The sequence below is a fragment of the Leuciscus leuciscus genome, assembly GCF_965113295.1.
Source record: "Leuciscus leuciscus genome assembly, chromosome: 12".
Taxonomy (NCBI): domain Eukaryota; kingdom Metazoa; phylum Chordata; class Actinopteri; order Cypriniformes; family Leuciscidae; genus Leuciscus; species Leuciscus leuciscus.
The window spans coordinates 6,321,103-6,336,237 of record NC_138736.1 but is presented as its reverse complement, the minus strand read 5'-3'; the positions used below and the strand labels follow the sequence as shown (position 1 = coordinate 6,336,237).

The window sequence follows — 15,135 nt, the reverse complement described above, 5'->3', positions numbered from 1 at the left end:
TTGAACTGACTGTTTTTGGAGACATTTTTGTCAAACCACAAAGAGAAAACCACACAGAACACAACATCTCGTCTCTGTTCAAGTCAAGAGTAGTCCGTCCAAAGCTGGCACTGCAAGATATGGGCTTAGGGTTGGACTTACTCTTCCTAGCAAGGTAGATGACAGTGACACAGAAGGGCTTCTGAAGTGGCATTTAGTTATCTTTACACAGACTGCTTAATGGTGCTCAGAGATGGCACTATGCATTAGCACAGCAATTACAACTGTATTATTTGATACTAGGGCTGAGGTACAATTTATTCTGTCTTTTTTGTGGCATTGCATGTACAACCAGTGTAGCCTTCAGTTAAATGTCTCCAAGACAGTCGGTATGTTTTTAACTAAAACTACCAACTCCACAGCAAATCCGGACATTGCAATATCTGGTGAAAAACTTCAAATAGTTACAGAATTTAAGTATCTCGGTATTCTCATAGACTCCAAACTCAACTTTAATTCTCATATCACCAAAACTGTCAAGAAAGTAAAATTTTATTCAATTTTCGATTTATCAGAAACTCAATGTCCACCCGAGCAGCCAAAATGTTTATGCATTCACTGATCTTTTCGCATATGACTTACTGCCTCACCAGCTGGTCCCAGGCCAACCACACCACTTTGAAACCAATACAGTCCCTATACAAACAAACACTTAAAGTTCTGGATAAGAAACCACGTCATTTTCATCACTGCAATATTCAGTCAAAATACAATTAATTAAGTTGGGAAAATCTTATTAAGTTCACAAATATCTGTTTAGCATATAAAATCCTTCATGGCCTGGCTTAGTGAGTTTCTGAGTTTAAGGTCCAACACCAGTCGCCTCACTAGAGGAACATCCAGAGGAGACTGTGTCATTCCATTCAGGAAAACTGCGTTTAGTCAGTCAGCATTCTCTATTAAAGCTTCAAAAGAATGGAATAACATTCCAACACCAATCAGAGAAATCAATAGTTATAATGTATTCCGCTCATCATTAAAACGTTGGCTCCTTAGCAATCAAACATGCCAGCACTGAACTTTTATCGCCGCTTTCTTGAGTCATCTTGCATGTTCTTCTTATCTAATTTCTTCTTGTTTACTCTCCCTTTTAAGCTTTGTATTATAACTGACTAATGTTACTGACTGTGTCCTTTAATACTGATTCTAGTTGTTTCATGAACTGCTGCTTGTGCTCTTATGTCCTGTCGCCTCCAGCTGCATTCCCACTTAAGCTCTGTAGCACATGAACTCTTTGTTGCATGTTTGTTTTGGTGTCTTATTCCTGCTGCTGCAGCAAATGTAATGTTTATTGTATTTTGCCATGTGATAATCAACTTGTTTTACCTATTACCTATTTCCAGGATGCCTACTGTACATCCGGCCTAGGACTACAGATGAAAATAGCCTTTTGGCTAACTCTGGCATATTTTGCAGTTGAGCTGTTATGTTTATATGCACTGTCCTTGCAAATAAATAAATAAAATAAAAAATGTATTCAAAAAACAGTTTATTACCACACAATACAAACATTAAAGCCATAAATATATGCATTAATGTTTTTTTTTTTTTTTTTTTTTTAGTAAAATCATTAAATGCCATCCTTCTGCAAAAAATAGTCCCTGACATTGACAGTAAACTGCAAGAGAATGGAGCTCAAATAAAAACAGAGACTAGGAACAGTTGTCATGTGTTGTAATTCATTTTTTTTAACATAATATATGATAAGCCTATTTCCTTACAAACATACATCTGCTTATCTTTTAGCATGAGAAAACGTCTCTTGCATCAAATAGAATGAATGGTGTGCGAATTTGGATGCTAATTTTAACTGCATTTAACTGCAAATAATAATAAACCTGGCAACTTTCGCTTCATCTCTTCTTTTAGAGACCAGGAAGGTACAACATGGGTTACTTTTTCTTATTCTCACAATGGCAGTAAATTATAGCTATATAATGCATTGATTCTCCATTATACTTCTTTTTTTAATTGCAAACACAGACCAGCCACTGGTCATGTGCCTGTCACTGAAAACAGAAACCCAACACAGCATTTGATCACTGGAGGAAGAAGTGTTTCCGCATCATTGCAACATTGCTTATCTAATCAACTTCTGACAAACACATTAATTAATGAATAGGTTATTTAAAGCAGCTTCAGCATCTATAATGTAGGGGCCGGGACACTTTAGATTCCAGAGAGCATTATTGGATTGGACAGAAAATCTGAGTGTGCAGAGTGATGTCATCAAAATCAATGATCAATATTGGCAGAAGTGAGAGACTGTACGTTTTAAATGCTTATATCTTCTCACTAGCTCATAACAGTAAGGCTAACATATTCACACTAAAAGCCAAAAAACTTCCAATTTTTATTTTATGGGGACTGTAAAGTAGTAGGCTATTAGTATAAAATAGTATATTCAAAAGTTTGCTGAAGTGTAGGCTATTTGTTTTCCACAAGGGAATTGTTTTTACTCATTGTGGCCTATATTTGGGTAGTTTACCATCGTCTGATAAAAAGTAGGCTACCTCGAAATATATTCCCTTCATGTAAAAAACTGTTTTATACAGTCTATGGTAAACCCTCAAAAACCAAGTAGCCTATACATTTAGTACACTCCGTAATGGTTGAACTCACGATCGCCACTAGAGTGCGCCATTAACCATTAGGACCGTAGGATCTGATTTGGGGCGGAGGCTCTTGAGCGCTTCACGCCTCCCATTTCTACGATCTTCTCACGCAACCAACGGCCATTTTACAAAGCCAGCGTTTAGAGAGCCGGTTATCCACTCATCGTCGGCATCTTATCGTTAGTTTTGAATATAGTGCGCTATTTAACCTAATATATTACTCTCGAAAGGTTTTTAAACAGTTTTTCCTGCCCGCTTGTGAGAAAATGTCTCGTGACCGCTCCCGTAACCGTGGAGGATTCCAGCATCGAGGCCGCGGAGGAATGGGTATGGGAATGGGAATGCGTGGTGGGATGGGAAACCCTAACTTTCGAAATCAAAACCAGCATCCTTATCAAAACCGAGGACACCATATGGGTGGCGGGTTTAAGCCGAATCAGGGAAACCAGGCCGCTATAACACAGAAGCCACAGGAATCCAATCAGAACAAGCCAGTGGTCCAGTCACCTCCGGCGCAAGGCCCTGGTCTGGCCCAGCAAAGCAACAACAAAGGCCCTTCGCCTCAACAGACCGCCATCGCCGCTCCGCCGAAGATCCAGTCTCCGCCGCAGATCCAGACTCCACCGCCACAAAAGATCCAGACTCCACCGCCACAAAAGATCCAGACTCCACCGCCGCAGAAGATCCAGTCTCCACCGCCACACAATAACGCGAAAACCCCAGATCTCGGTTCCCCACAGAACCAGTTCAGAAAGAACCAACCAAAACTTGGATTGGGGAATGGTCAAAAACAGCCTGGTCCCATGCAGAAAGAACCGGAAAAGATGCTTCCACCGCAACAACAGAGTAACACGAGCAACGACGGCTCTCATCCTCAGGTAAAATAACTTAATTCTTGGAAAAAACGTAAAATAGTCGTTTTTAGTGATAATATAAGGGATTAGTGTACGTTACATTTATTAAGTTATCATTTTAAAACACATTTTCAGGAGTACGGGGTACAGAGTCAGATCCGCCATTTTGTAGACGGTTGAACAAAGGTTGTACGTTACTCCCCAATCGTTACTGGTCCCCCGGTGTTTCGGTCGCTCTGACTGTATAAAGTGCATTGAGTGATTTTTGTTTTGACGTTCATTTCGTTTTACTAACGTTAAGAACGCGTTTTGCTATACTTTCGATGTTTTAGTGTGGCCTAGTTGTTTGATAAATTGCATTGTAGATGAGACCGTGCGCGAGCATTGTGAAGTAGGCCTAACATTTATTGATTTGCAATATGACGCTCAAATTTAGCCCCACGATAGGTTTACCAGCAGATTTGGATTTTTATTGTGATTTTTTTTTTGGATTTAGGAATTGAAGGCAACGCTATCTTTGCTGCGCAAGCCTGGGGAGAAAACCTACACTCAACGTTGCCGTCTGTTTATTGGAAACCTGCCGAACGACATCACTGAAGCCGAATTCAGGAAATTGTTTGCAAAGTATGGGGAACCCAGTGAGATTTTCATCAATCAAAGCAAAGGTTTTGGATTCATCAGGCTGGTGAGACTTATAACTCATTCCTTGTAGGCCTAAAGTAAATATTTTGTAAATATGCATAATTTAATTGTCTTTTTATTTATTTTAAGGAATCCCGTGCTTTGGCAGAGGTTGCAAAAGCCGAGCTGGATGATATTCCGATGAAAGGCAGGCCTCTCAGAGTTCGCTTTGCCACTCATTCTGCTGCGCTTTCTGTGCGCAACTTATCTCCATTTGTGTCCAATGAGCTGCTGGAAGAGGCCTTCTCTCAGTTTGGAGTGGTGGAGAGGGCTGTAGTTATCGTAGATGACCGTGGCCGCTCAACGGGGAAGGGCATTGTTGAGTTTTCTTCCAAACCAGCTGCACGGAAGGCTATTGATCGTATCAGCGATGGAGTGTTCCTTCTCACGTCGTAAGTTATTATAATATGGACAATGACCATATGGTCTCATAAAATGGTCATTCTTTTTACTGGATAGACTTGTAGAAAATGTCTTTACATCATTTTATTATTTTTATAGGTCACCCCGTCCAATTGTGGTTGAATTGTTAGAGCAGTACGATGATGAGGATGGTTTGCCAGAGAAGCTTGCACAGAAGAACCCCAGTTATCAGAAGTAAGTTCCAAATAATCATGTTTATTTTACATTCTGTGACTAGAATCAAAGTCTCTTGTGATTAGCAGTTAATATGTTGTATTGGTCATGATCATAGATACATTTGTTAATGAGCTTTGATTCGTCCTCAGAGAGCGAGATCAGCCTCCTCGGTTTGCCCGTCCTGGCACCTTTGAGTTTGAATACTCCCAGCGATGGAAGTCCCTTGATGAGATGGAGAAACAACAGAGGCAGCAAGTGGAGAAAAACATACGTGAGGCCCGTGAGAAGCTGGAAGGGGAGATGGAAGATGCCTATCATGAGCATCAAGCGAACATGCTCAGACAGGGTGAGAATTGTCTCTGTGTATTTGTTTTTGGCATTTTTACTGCATTGTTGTTGTTTTAAAATTAAGATTATGGGATGAATAATTGTTTGTGGGTTCATTTTGTTTAAAAAGACCTCCTTAGACGTCAAGAGGAACTCCGTCGGATGGAAGAAATGCACAGTCAGGAGATGCAGAAACGTAAAGAGATGCAACTCAGGTATGTCTGATGTTGTGTATTGTGGTGCTGAAAACCCTTGCTGTGATGGTAGTTAACTGAGTGCTTGCTCTCACCCACAGGCAGGAAGAGGAACGCCGTAGGAGAGAGGAGGAGATGATGCGGCAGAGGGAACTTGAAGAACAGATGAGGCGTAAACGTGAGGAGTCTTACAGAATGGGTGGCTTCATGGATAATGTAAGTAATGCAGTTAGAAAGCTCTTAGCATTTAAATGCCCTATTTGTTGAATCCTTTTAAATAAAACCATTTTCCTCCCCTTTTTTACAGAGAGAAAGGGAGATGAGAATGAATTCTAGTGGAGGCCTGGGATTGGCTGGTAAGATGCATTCTAGATCTGAAAACTTATAAAATAAACATGCTGTTGTCTGCTGATTTAATTCAAGAATATATATAGATAGATGGATGGATAGATTTTTCATATCAGTATAATTATAACTATAATTATCATGTTAAATGTAAAATCTTTTAAAGGCAGTTTTTTTGCTCTTAAGTGAAAGTTGTACAAACAAAAGTTGACATTTAATTTTGGTTTTAAATACTCTTTGTCAGAACATGACAAACATTTCTCGTTTTTGAATTCTTTACACCTTTTCCAGTCTTTTTTTCTTAACAAAAAAGTTTTTGCATGTTATAACAGGTGATACGATTTCAAATCATGACACGGGTTTGTGTTGTCTTCGGCACAGTTTGCAGTATATTAATATAGGGGTGTGCGATGTGACGATTTTTGATCGTGGACGATTAAAATGTCTCCACGATCTGCTTTGAAGAAATATCATAGAATCGTGCATTATATCTGTTCTGGCGCCTCTGTCCCAACATACTGAACAACTCGACGTATATTCACATAAAATGTTAACGCAGCGGAACGGGACTGCAGTTCACAAAAGTTTACAATTTGCATGTGCTTTAATGCCTTGTCGGTTAAACATTTAATTCGCGTGCTGATGCTCTGTTCTAACGTGTGCGTTTCTCAGCGCGTACATGTGAACATGCACTAAAAGCCTCTCTTCCAGCGCCTTGATACTGGACTAAGTTATCTTTCGAGTCTTATTGTGCTTGTTAAATACACACAAGGTTTACATAAACAAAGTCGGTTATGTCTAAAGTGAAAGCAAACTTGAGAAAATTGAGAGAAAATCTGCTTGTCAAATGCGTGTATATTAGACGCGTCGCGTGCAGCTCTTAAAGAGACAGTAGTAATAGTAAACACGCTGCCGCTTGTCCTTAAAGGGATAGTTCACCCAAAAATAAAAATTATCTCATCATTTACGCACTCTAATGTTGTTCCAAACCTGTTTTAATTTCCTTCTAATAGTTTCTAATATTTTTCTAATATTAATATTTTGAAGAATGTGGCTATCAAAACAGTATAGCTGGTCCCCATTGACTTCCATAGGAGAAAAATATACTATGGTAGTCACTGGGGTATATCAACTGTTTGGTTACCCACATTCTTCCAAATAACTTTTATTTTCAACAGAAGAAAGAAACTTATTCGAGTTTAAAACAACTTGAGAGAGTAAATTATGATAATTTGAATTTATGATCATTTGAATAAAACAACAAAATGCAAAGAGAAAATCACTCACTGCTCTTGACTGATAACTTTAATAGTAGCTTTAATAAGTATCAATGTATAATTTATACAGTGAAGTCTGTTTTGTTTTATTTTCATATTTGTTCATTTAATTACTTTCTTCAATGCTACTGTTAAATACACCTATTGCAGCTGAAAACGTAAAGCACTGTTTAGCCTATTTAATTTGTATATTAAGTTGTGTATCAATGTGTATCTTTGATCTTAATATTTAATAACAAAGAAAATAATGACAAATATATTTATCTTCGCCCCTGTCTGCCATAAAAAATCAAATTAAAATTTGTTACCTAAGGCTTTGTTTTTAAAATGTGGACATTAGATTGGCTGTAATGCTAAGTCACAAAATAGTAACATAAACCAACATAAAAAGAATCGTGATAAAATTGTTAATCGTGATTTTCCTGAAAAAAATCGTGATATGATATTTTTGCCATATCGCCCACCCCTATATTAATACTAAATGTTTTGTCTCTTAGAAATGCACATTTGGCAGAAGCTTGAGTTGACCGTAGTAGTGTGGTGGAAATTCACCTATAAGATTAAAGTCAGGCCACTTAATAGTAAAAATATCAAGCCAAATTTATTTCTGAAAATTGAAATTCAGGGTAGTCTCTCTTAAGCCGAAACATAACTAGAGAGCTTTAAGCAAAACGGAATATTAATTCAGTCAAATCATACATACATTTTTCATTGAAAAAAAGACTTTCAAAGTTGATTGGATAAACAAATGAGCAGATTATCATAGGGCCTCCTACTTTTATCATTTAAGTAAATTTTCCGGTTCATCGACATCCCATAATATGCATACCCACCGGATGTTCGTGAAGAAAATCTCATCTTACTCCCTAAACACTACCCGGCCTTACTGACCTTGACTGCAGAAAGAAATCATTATTCCCAAGTTGCTTCTCACTGCATTTGTTGATTAGCTTTGAAACAGAGAGAGAGAGAGAAACACAAAAGGCAATATATGAGTTTTTCACCTAGTGTATGACAGAGAGGGTGGCCCGAATGCACAGGAATAAAATGAAAAAGGTCAAATATATACCGAACAAAATTGTAAACGCAACACTTTTGTTTTTGCCCCCATTTTTCATGAGCTGAACTCAAAAGATCTAAGACTTTTTCTATGTGCACAAAAGGCCTATTTCTCAAATATTGTTCACAAATCTGTCTAAATCTGTGTTAGTGAGGACCTTGGCCGAGATAATCCATCCACCTCACAGGTGTCCTTCGGTTTGTCACCTTACATTCTTAATCGGTTAACACTCTTTTGAAACCATCACTTTTGCCCTTCACTACTCCCTCTTTCAGAAACAACATATTTTAGAGTCAATAAAGGTAGAAAATCAATACATGCAATGTTTACACACACACCTATGTCAAAAAACAAATTACATTTTCTCATGATTAAAAAGGTATGCAAGTGTCATGCAAGGAAACCTGTGTAACTCATGTAAGATGAACAAAATTGATCATGAATAAGCAGCAACTTAATTTTTGGGCTATATGGTCAAATTTAGGGCTGGCACTAACTATTATTTTGGTAGTCGAGTAATCTGTCAATTATTTTGACAAATTAATTAATCTGATTTTTTCTTAGTGTATGTGGTAATTAAAATAGACCTTAGCAATGACCTAAGCCTTTTAAATGACCTAAAATACATAAAAAATAACGAGGCAATAATATTTGGTTCAAATAAAGTATCAAAAGCAAGTAGTAATATGTTTTTTTAGAACAACGTTAAAATGCATAATATACACAATATTTACTAGGTAAATTATCCTATTAGCCTTTAACAGATGCCTGCAGAGGCCACCGACGGCCTGGTGTGACTTTACAGCAGATTAAATCGTAGTTTAATATTGGCCAAATGACATTTTAATTCAAATGTTTACATAATCTTTAATATTTGACCACTTCTTTATGAGAGAAATGCTACAGCCACTTAGCCTGGCTAACGTCAGACCACTTTCTCTTTGAGACGTGGTCTGGATACTACATGTTCATTTTCTCGTATTTGAGGCGTGGTTTACGAATGCCCAGAGCCGTTTATTGGGCGCTACAAATGTCTATCAAATGCGCCTGTACGTAGCTTATAGCCAATCGTTTCAAATTATACCAGATGACGTAAGTAGAGCGACAGATATTCAACGAAGAAGACGACGATGGGTCAGAGATTTATGTGTACACCAGAGAGTCCTGCACGGGTCCGATTTTGTAAATCCGCACCCGACCCGCTTAAAATAGAACCGACACCCGACCCGCACCCGAAATAAAATCAGTTTAGACTATCACATTATATACACTTACAAAAATGTTTATTGCCAGGTCATACAGAAGTTACACGACAATTAACACAAGGACAACTTCAGCCGAAGCGGTCAAAAGGCCGGTACATTAAGAACATGGCTAACGTTACCACACAAATCGAACAGACGCGGCTACACCACTATATGCCACGCAATTTCGTCTAGCCTACATCTGACAATTTTGGGTTCAAACACGCCCTGCACACCACACATACTAACAGTGTTAAATATGAAAAATACCGTTCGATAGAACGGCTTTGTTACCAGTTATCTGCGTGCTTCCTCAGGGATGAAGTTCCACATGTGCGGCTATCCAACACGAAAATGTTTGCAGCAAAGCTTTTTACAATATTGTTTACTTCAGATAACTCCAAATTTCTCCCACACACTGGACTTGATTTTTGATGACGTGTTGTCGACAACTTTACAATCTCCACTAGCTATTCTTTTCTTCAACTCCTCAGCATCCATCTCGACGACTGCAAGCAGATCGCGCGCGCGGTTATGATGAATTTTTAAAAGTGGAAGTTAGCCTAGGTAACGTTATAGATCCTGGGAGGGGTGGCGCGTCGGCACAAATAAACTGATGTGGATTTTAAATTATTTTATCAACTTGAAATACAGGCATATTTTTGTAGATGAGATGCTTGCTAAACTAAATATGCATATATTTTTACGTCTGTCATGTTGGATCCATAGATAAACAAACTGCTTCGGTGTGTCGCATATACTTCGTCATCGTCTTGCTGCTCCCTCCCCGTTCTGTGATTGGTTCCCTATTTCAGGGGAAAAATTAGCCCATGGTAGCCAGACTACCTTGCAGCGTGAATAAAATCGCGCTGCTCAAGGCAGTATGGGGAAACCCAGGCTAACAGCCACTGTAATTTCTTAAACAATTGGGCAAGCTGTGGACATTAAAACATTCAAACTCAGAGTAAGGTTTTAAGCTTACTTTAAAATCGCGATGAACAACAGTTCACGTTTAGAAACATTTACATTCTTCTGTGATGGCATTGGTTTATAAATGATTTCTTGCAAATCTGATGAAATGGTGAATTTTGCATTTCCAGATGAACATTTTAAGTTACCCAAACTTACAGCATATGCAGAGATAGTTTGAGATGTGCTCCACGCATGTAAATAAGTTCATGTGGAGCAACATTTACTGTGAAAGAAGCCGCTCTGAGACACGTGTAACCTACACGCATGTAAATAAAGTGCATATATTAAACCCGCAGGACATACATTTATTTAATTGTCTCATCCATGGATTGGTATTTCTGGTATTTTTACTCGACACGGGTAAATTGCAATTGAGGATTTTTTTTAAATCGAATACTTGAATTTCATTGAGGAATCGTGACAGCCCTAGTAAAAACTGTTTTATTCAAATGAACCATTGGTCTTCCATAGTACCATACATATAGGTCATAACCACAGTTAAAACCATGCATGTTAAAATATTGGACTGAGTAAAATATTGATTTCTAAATTTATCTATTCTCATTTTTATGAACCGATATCAATTCTTGGGATTCAAGAATCGATCTTTGGTCTATGCTGGTTTCAGTTGATAAATGATCAGAACATTGAAGCACGCCTCACATCAAATAAATCTCAAGCTTTGTTAGTTTTTATATGAAAGTCTTAGTTATTTATTGTTTGAAAATTCACACAATAAATACTGTTTCGGCACTCTTTAATGTGGCATGACACTGATTACTTCCACATTTACTACAAGTTATAGCACAAAATAATGAATGAACATTAATACCAACTGACTCCCATAGTTTACAACATTAGAGATTTTATTTTTATTTGAGAGAATTTGCCATGTACTGTATCTGATATATCCAAATAAATCGAATCGAATTGAATCAAAATCCAAATCGAATTGTAAACTTGTGAATCGAAATCAAACTGTGAAATTTGCAATGGCCTATTTCCGGGGCCTCTAAATTATCAACATGATCAAAACATGCAGAAAAACCTGTTGCACAATCTACCACATGCCTTCTTCCCTATGATTGATAGTTCTTTTCTTCTTTTTTTTATATAGATATTTGCCTTCAGGTTGTGGTACTTCAACTTAAATTGCTATGAAATCTTTGCATGCTTTTAAGGGTTAATGAAACTAATGTATGCCTTTTTTTAAAATATAAACAGATATGCCGTTTGGGTCACCTGGCCAGAAGTTCCCATTGGCAGGAATGAATTTTGAAGGACACCAAGGAATGGGGGGATCAGCACCAGGGGGCATGGCGTCCAACGAAATGGTAATGTATTCCTGATTTGAAAGCTGGAGTGAATGTGGCGGGAGTGTGTGTGTATATTGAATGCTTGCTAATCTTTGAGTTGAGCTATTGTGGTTCATAGGAACTGAGGCCATTTTGTGTTTGAAGGTTTACAAGTTAGGTTTGGATGGATTATTTGTAGACCCGTCAGTGGGAAGGGTGTTTTTGATCCCTGTTGTGATTTTATTATAGTCCCTCCATCTAGTGGCAGAAGTTGTCAGCACTCAAGCTCAGCTCCCCTCACTGGTTCCTTCTCTTGTTGCGTTGCAAGTCTGTCTGCACTAAGGCTCATGAATTTTTATACACCTGCTTGCAACATGTACTTGTAAGTCCTGTCTAAATTGCAAATAAAGACAGGCATGTTTGCGCTGTGTTTGATGTGTAGCCTCTGAATTAGCAATGTGCCATCTTTTCAAACACAAGTCCTGGTCGGTGAAACCGTATGTGGTGAAACAATACCCTATAAAATGCTGTGCTTGTTTTTGTGGTGAAATACTTTTGTAGGTTTTTATTTTATTTTTTATAACTGTTGCAAATCCATATAAAGTCGTGTCAGTGCTGCGAAGGTAATCGCATGGAAATGCTATTTCCATGCTTGGAGCTCTTTTTTGTAATTTTGAGAGACTGGGCATTTAGTGCAGATAAACTTGAGCAACTTAATCACAAAATGAAGATGAAATTAAGTTACAGTGACTGTGGCTGAGCTTTTGAGTAGCTGGTTGGAGGTATTCTGGTTGGCATTCATTGGATGGTGAAATTGGAGTTGGGTTTGACCCACATTTGCTGTAAAGAAATTAGATAAGGTGTCTGCTTAAACATGGCACACATTCTCTAATTGTTGAGAAATAATTAAGTTTTTTTTGCTTTGGATATTTACTATTTTAATTCAAGAGTTTAAGCATTTAAGGTCTCAAAACAAGTACAACAGCAGTTTGTATTATGTAGCTACTAGCTACACTATGAAACTTTTCATTTAAACCTTTTAAGACCATAATTTAGGGGTGTGCGATATTGACTATCTAAATATTTTCTGGGATTTTATTAATAATGACTTTGCTTAGTGTGTTGTGCTGGTACCTTGGCAGATTTAGGACTGCCGTGGACTGCTGAGTCCTAAAGTGTTATTTTTCATGTTCTGCGAAGTGGTCCGTTCGCAGCAGTGACAGAAATAAAAAAAAATTCGCATAAGGTTAATTCGAATTTTACCTTATCTTAATTTTTACCTTTTTATAAGGGCAATTTTTCTTACCAAATTAAATGTAGCCTATGCATCATTTGTCATATTACATTTGATCAATATTCAATTAGAATAAGACACTATAGGGCCCTATCAAATGAACTAGGTTATCAATCAAAATAACTCAGTATCAACTAAATTCCTCTTTGCAATGCAAAGTAAACTCTGAAGTGTCAACTCCCAAGAAGACAACAACTCCCAGAATGCACTTGCTTCGTTGCTCTACGAGGCCACTCCCAAGCCACGCCTCCCGGTTAGAGAGCGCAGTTGAAAACAACAAGGTTAGGCTACTAGTGAGTCTCCGTGACGAGTTTGCCCGAGAGGCGATTTTTAATATGACGATTTTTGCGTCATCGGAGGATTTTTTTCCAGACAAAAAATACATAAATCTCTCATCTCAGGGGGACATGAGGGTGGAAAGCACGGTAATTTGAAAATACTACAGGTTTTCTACTAATACAAAGCTTAATGCTAAATCCTGAAGTATCCCTTTAACCTACAGTTACAACTGCAAAAATAATGTTGTTTTAAAATAAAACATGTGTGAAATGATTTTCAAATTGAATAGATACTTAAAATATGAAACTAAATCACCAGTGGGTGGTGGAAACACTGCATTCTTCGTGTGATTTGCTTAACTATATCATGATATAAATATAGCCTAAAAGACATACTCCATACTGGCGCATTTTACTGCATTTTAATAGAGTAAATCACGCAGTGAGAGCGTGTTCTCTAAATGCGCATGCGCAGTCTAACCTAAATTGATAAGGCTTCATCACGCAGTGTGCTCTTTAGCCATGTTTTGGGACATACTCAATGTCACATTGCACATCGTTAAAACAACAATTACTATATTATCGTAGATGATATATCGCACACCCCTATGATAAATATTATCACAGACCTGTGAATTTCTATTACATGTTTACTTGCCCAAGCTTTTGCTGAGAAGCTCTGTGTTGCAGGAAAGTAATTCAGCAGGAAGGCCAGTGCTTTACAATTCGTTGGATTGTTGAAGTTGGTTGTGTGCTACTTTCACTTCAGAATTTTTATAGCTGAACCTTTTGATTCCCCACTTAACAGGCAGTGTTGCTAGAAATGGGGGAATCGGGGTTTCCGTCCGATATGATGCAGCAAGTAGGAATAAAATATCTCCACATTTCAAAAAGGCATTTGAGTAGAATCTCGAAGTGAAACCTTATGAGCATGATCTCATCCTGTTGTCAGATATAAAACTCGAGTGCTTTCATATGAACATAAGTGGAACTCACCCCTGGAATGTGCAATTAGCAAAGCAGAAAGGCTTTCTGTATTGAAATTGTATGATCTTTTTAAGTGTCTGAAGGCAAGTATTTTGTCTTAATGTTTAGTTTTATACCTGAATGAACTTTTAGTAGGTAATCTCATATTTTTAACTTTTAAAGTCAACATGAAATCAAAATGGACCCCATGTACTTTCTTCAATGCAAGTTAATGTTTTTGTGCTTTTTTTATTTTATAAAATGTTATAACTTGCTCCTCCTCAAACTATTGTCCTTGTTGGCTGATGACACCAACACCACCTAAATTTAGGCCCATGAGTGCTGGTTGTGTTTTAAGAGGAGAACAGTCCTCAACTCGCCTTCAAGTCCTGCCTTAGAATATATATTTTTTCTATGTTGAATATTGTCTGGCTTAGAAATGTTGTTTTACAGAACAAAAATGTTTTGCAATTAGTTTCATGTTGACTTTAAGCAGTCAACCATTTTTGAAGAAAGAAAAAAAACTGCTCACAACAAGTGGTTATAGTGGCAGTTCTTTTAGCAGAATTGTCAATGTGCTGTAGCAATGTTTAATATAAAACTTTAACAACCCTATGCTTTCACAGTATTAAATGAATCAGTAACATTGCGATTCACTGCATCACTTTTTGTGTTAGTCTCCATGGGCTAAACTTTTCAGTTGAACTTTGATAAAGATAAAATAGGAAAATGCTGCTTGCTTATTCAGGCACTGCCTCTATTTCATCCAATTAACCATCACGACTGCATGTTCTGACAAGTGTCTCAGCCTATATCTGATGAACATCATAATTACAATAAATTTAAGAAATTGTAATGAACTGTGATGGCTAAATAGTTTGCAAAAATAGCATAAAAAAATCTGAATATAAAAAAATAAAAAATAAATTCTAAAAATTAATTTGTGAACTTATGCGTTAAGTATTTGAGTAGTTTTACTTATACAAATCGCATCTGAAAGTGTTTTTTACATTCAAAGAAAGATTTCATTTTTATTAAATATAAGCTTCTATTCATAATGTAGGAATTTGTAATTGCCCATTGGGCAAGGAGGGTTTTTGTCTATTAATGAAGTA

At 37.4% G+C, this 15,135-nt stretch overlaps 1 protein-coding gene across 2 annotated transcripts in view; it reads left to right on the top strand.

The window, feature by feature from the left end:
• Window positions 1-2,755: 2,755 nt before the first annotated feature.
• The window catches only part of sfpq (splicing factor proline/glutamine-rich), a 30,790-nt gene continuing 18,410 nt past the window's right edge, over window positions 2,756-15,135 (top strand). For both annotated transcript variants that reach the window (XM_082187077.1, XM_082187076.1), the window contains exons 1-9: window positions 2,756-3,532; window positions 4,005-4,193; window positions 4,280-4,581; window positions 4,691-4,786; window positions 4,918-5,114; window positions 5,226-5,310; window positions 5,391-5,505; window positions 5,597-5,645; window positions 11,412-11,521. In XM_082187077.1, coding sequence (XP_082043203.1) covers window positions 2,921-3,532; window positions 4,005-4,193; window positions 4,280-4,581; window positions 4,691-4,786; window positions 4,918-5,114; window positions 5,226-5,310; window positions 5,391-5,505; window positions 5,597-5,645; window positions 11,412-11,521 — 1,755 coding nt within the window. In that variant the 5' untranslated portion in view covers window positions 2,756-2,920. The remainder of the gene's footprint in view (window positions 3,533-4,004; window positions 4,194-4,279; window positions 4,582-4,690; window positions 4,787-4,917; window positions 5,115-5,225; window positions 5,311-5,390; window positions 5,506-5,596; window positions 5,646-11,411; window positions 11,522-15,135) is intronic.